The 1855-nt window shown below is 40.2% G+C and overlaps 1 protein-coding gene across 3 annotated transcripts in view; it reads left to right on the top strand.

The window, feature by feature from the left end:
• BEND2 (BEN domain containing 2) overlaps positions 1-1855 on the top strand; it is a 25881-nt gene that overhangs the window by 14018 nt on the left and 10008 nt on the right. For all 3 annotated transcript variants that reach the window (XM_042456413.1, XM_042456414.1, XM_042456415.1), the window contains one exon: positions 690-1467. In XM_042456413.1, the coding sequence (XP_042312347.1) occupies positions 690-1467 (778 nt within the window). The remainder of the gene's footprint in view (positions 1-689; positions 1468-1855) is intronic.

The raw sequence follows: 1855 nt of genomic DNA, 5'->3' as shown, positions 1-1855 counted from the left end.
TAAGCGTGCTTGTGAGTGGGACATGTAGTTTGCCGGCACAAGAGGCTGCCTGTTCTGTTTCAAATGTTAAGCGTGCTTGTGAGTGGGACATGTAGTTTGCCGGCACAAGAGGCTGCCTGTTCTGTTTCAAATGCTAAGCGTGCTTGTGAGTGGGACATGATACTATTTACAGTCGCGTGGGGGGTGTGAAATGTTTTCTTCTTCCTAGGGGGGCATGACAGAAAATAATTGAGAAGCACTGTCCTAGAGCAGGCTAAAATTATTCTTCTTGGAACTACACTTTTCTAATACTGCATTTCCTTTTCTAATACTGCAATATTTTTTGTTCAGTAGTGGGAAAGAACTGTATATAAATGTAGCTAATATTTATATAAAACAAACTGAACTTTTAAGAACAATAGATTAATAGTGGTTGAGGACATCTTACAGATTCGAGAAAATGCAGAAATTTGGTGAAAACACATGCCAAAAAAAAGGTATTTCCAATTTCTCACCTACAAAAAGACCATGATTAAAATAGCTAAGAATGTCACATATAGATTAAAATTTATTTAAATTGCCCAATTGCAAAATTTGCAGCTGTAATAAAGAACAACGTTGATAGTCATGGTTATTCAGAAGCAAGTTAATGTATGTTTGGTTGACTTTAACAGTTTTTCTTTAACACTTTTCTTCAAACTCATTTTCAGAAGCCAGTTGGATTTACATGCAACAGTTTTAGTAGCCTCCCTGTTGAAAAAATCCAAGTTCAGAAATCCACAGAAAGAAGGCTAGATCATATTTCACTCCATGACCATGGAAATCATAGCCAGCAAACAAAGGTTAAGCTACAAAGAGCCGAGATTTTGACCAGCTCTGCAGCTGAACTGGTTCCTTGCAGTCTTCAGCCTGAATCACAGCTTCCTGCCCAAAGGCAGAGTCCACCCCTCCCTACAATAGTTTCCACCCAGTCATTGTGTTCCCCATTTAGCTTGACCAGTGAGATGCCTGATTTTCCTTCACAAATGGGTCTAGTCAATGAAAACCCTCTTGCTGCTTCATCTTTGGCAACAGCCTCCCATGTGGTTTCATCAGTGATGCCTACACCACCAGCAGCTAGTTTGGAGAGAAACAATTTCACAGCAACCTACAACTCTTCACCCAGAAATATAAATACTGTCATTGAGCTTCCATCCTCATCTTCATCTTCTGTCAATCCAGCAGTAGCCTCCAGTTGTTCACTGTATCCACAAGTCAACACAGCCAATGGGATGTCACATCTTCCATCACAACCTAGTTCTGCAACTATAGCACTTGACAGTCCTGTTCATATGGTATCTTCAGTTTTCTCTTCTCCAAGGATAACACATGCCCCTGCAGCTGAAACTAGTTTGGGGAGAAACAACATGTTGGTAACTTATAGAACTTCATCTGAAAGCACAGCTCTGAGCAATGAGATGCCCTCTTCCTCTATGAATCTGAATTTTGGTAAGTCTCAGCAAATACCAGTATGTAAAAATATTGTTTTTATTTATGTTACACTGATATGTATATATTGGGTCCTTGGTATCTGCTGAGGTTTGGTTCCAGGACTCTTCATAAATACCAAAATTTGTGGATGCTCAAGTCCCATTATATAGACTGATGTAGTAAAATGATGTCCCTTACATAAAATGCCAAAATCAAGGCTTTCTTTTTGGAATTTAAAAAAATATATGTTCATGCCAGAACATACAGTCAGTCCTTGGTTTCTGCTGACTTACCATCCGCGGAGTCAACCACCCATGGACGACAAGCCCATGTTGTCCCTAAAGGTGGCACGTGCACATGGCAACCTCACCATTAGGGACAGCCTCCAGTGGTGGTATGTGCAAGT

The sequence above is a fragment of the Sceloporus undulatus genome, chromosome 3 (assembly GCF_019175285.1).
Source record: "Sceloporus undulatus isolate JIND9_A2432 ecotype Alabama chromosome 3, SceUnd_v1.1, whole genome shotgun sequence".
Classification (NCBI taxonomy): Eukaryota; Metazoa; Chordata; class Lepidosauria; order Squamata; family Phrynosomatidae; genus Sceloporus; species Sceloporus undulatus.
Note: the sequence above shows the minus strand (reverse complement) of the source record. Positions and strands in the feature narration are given on the sequence as shown.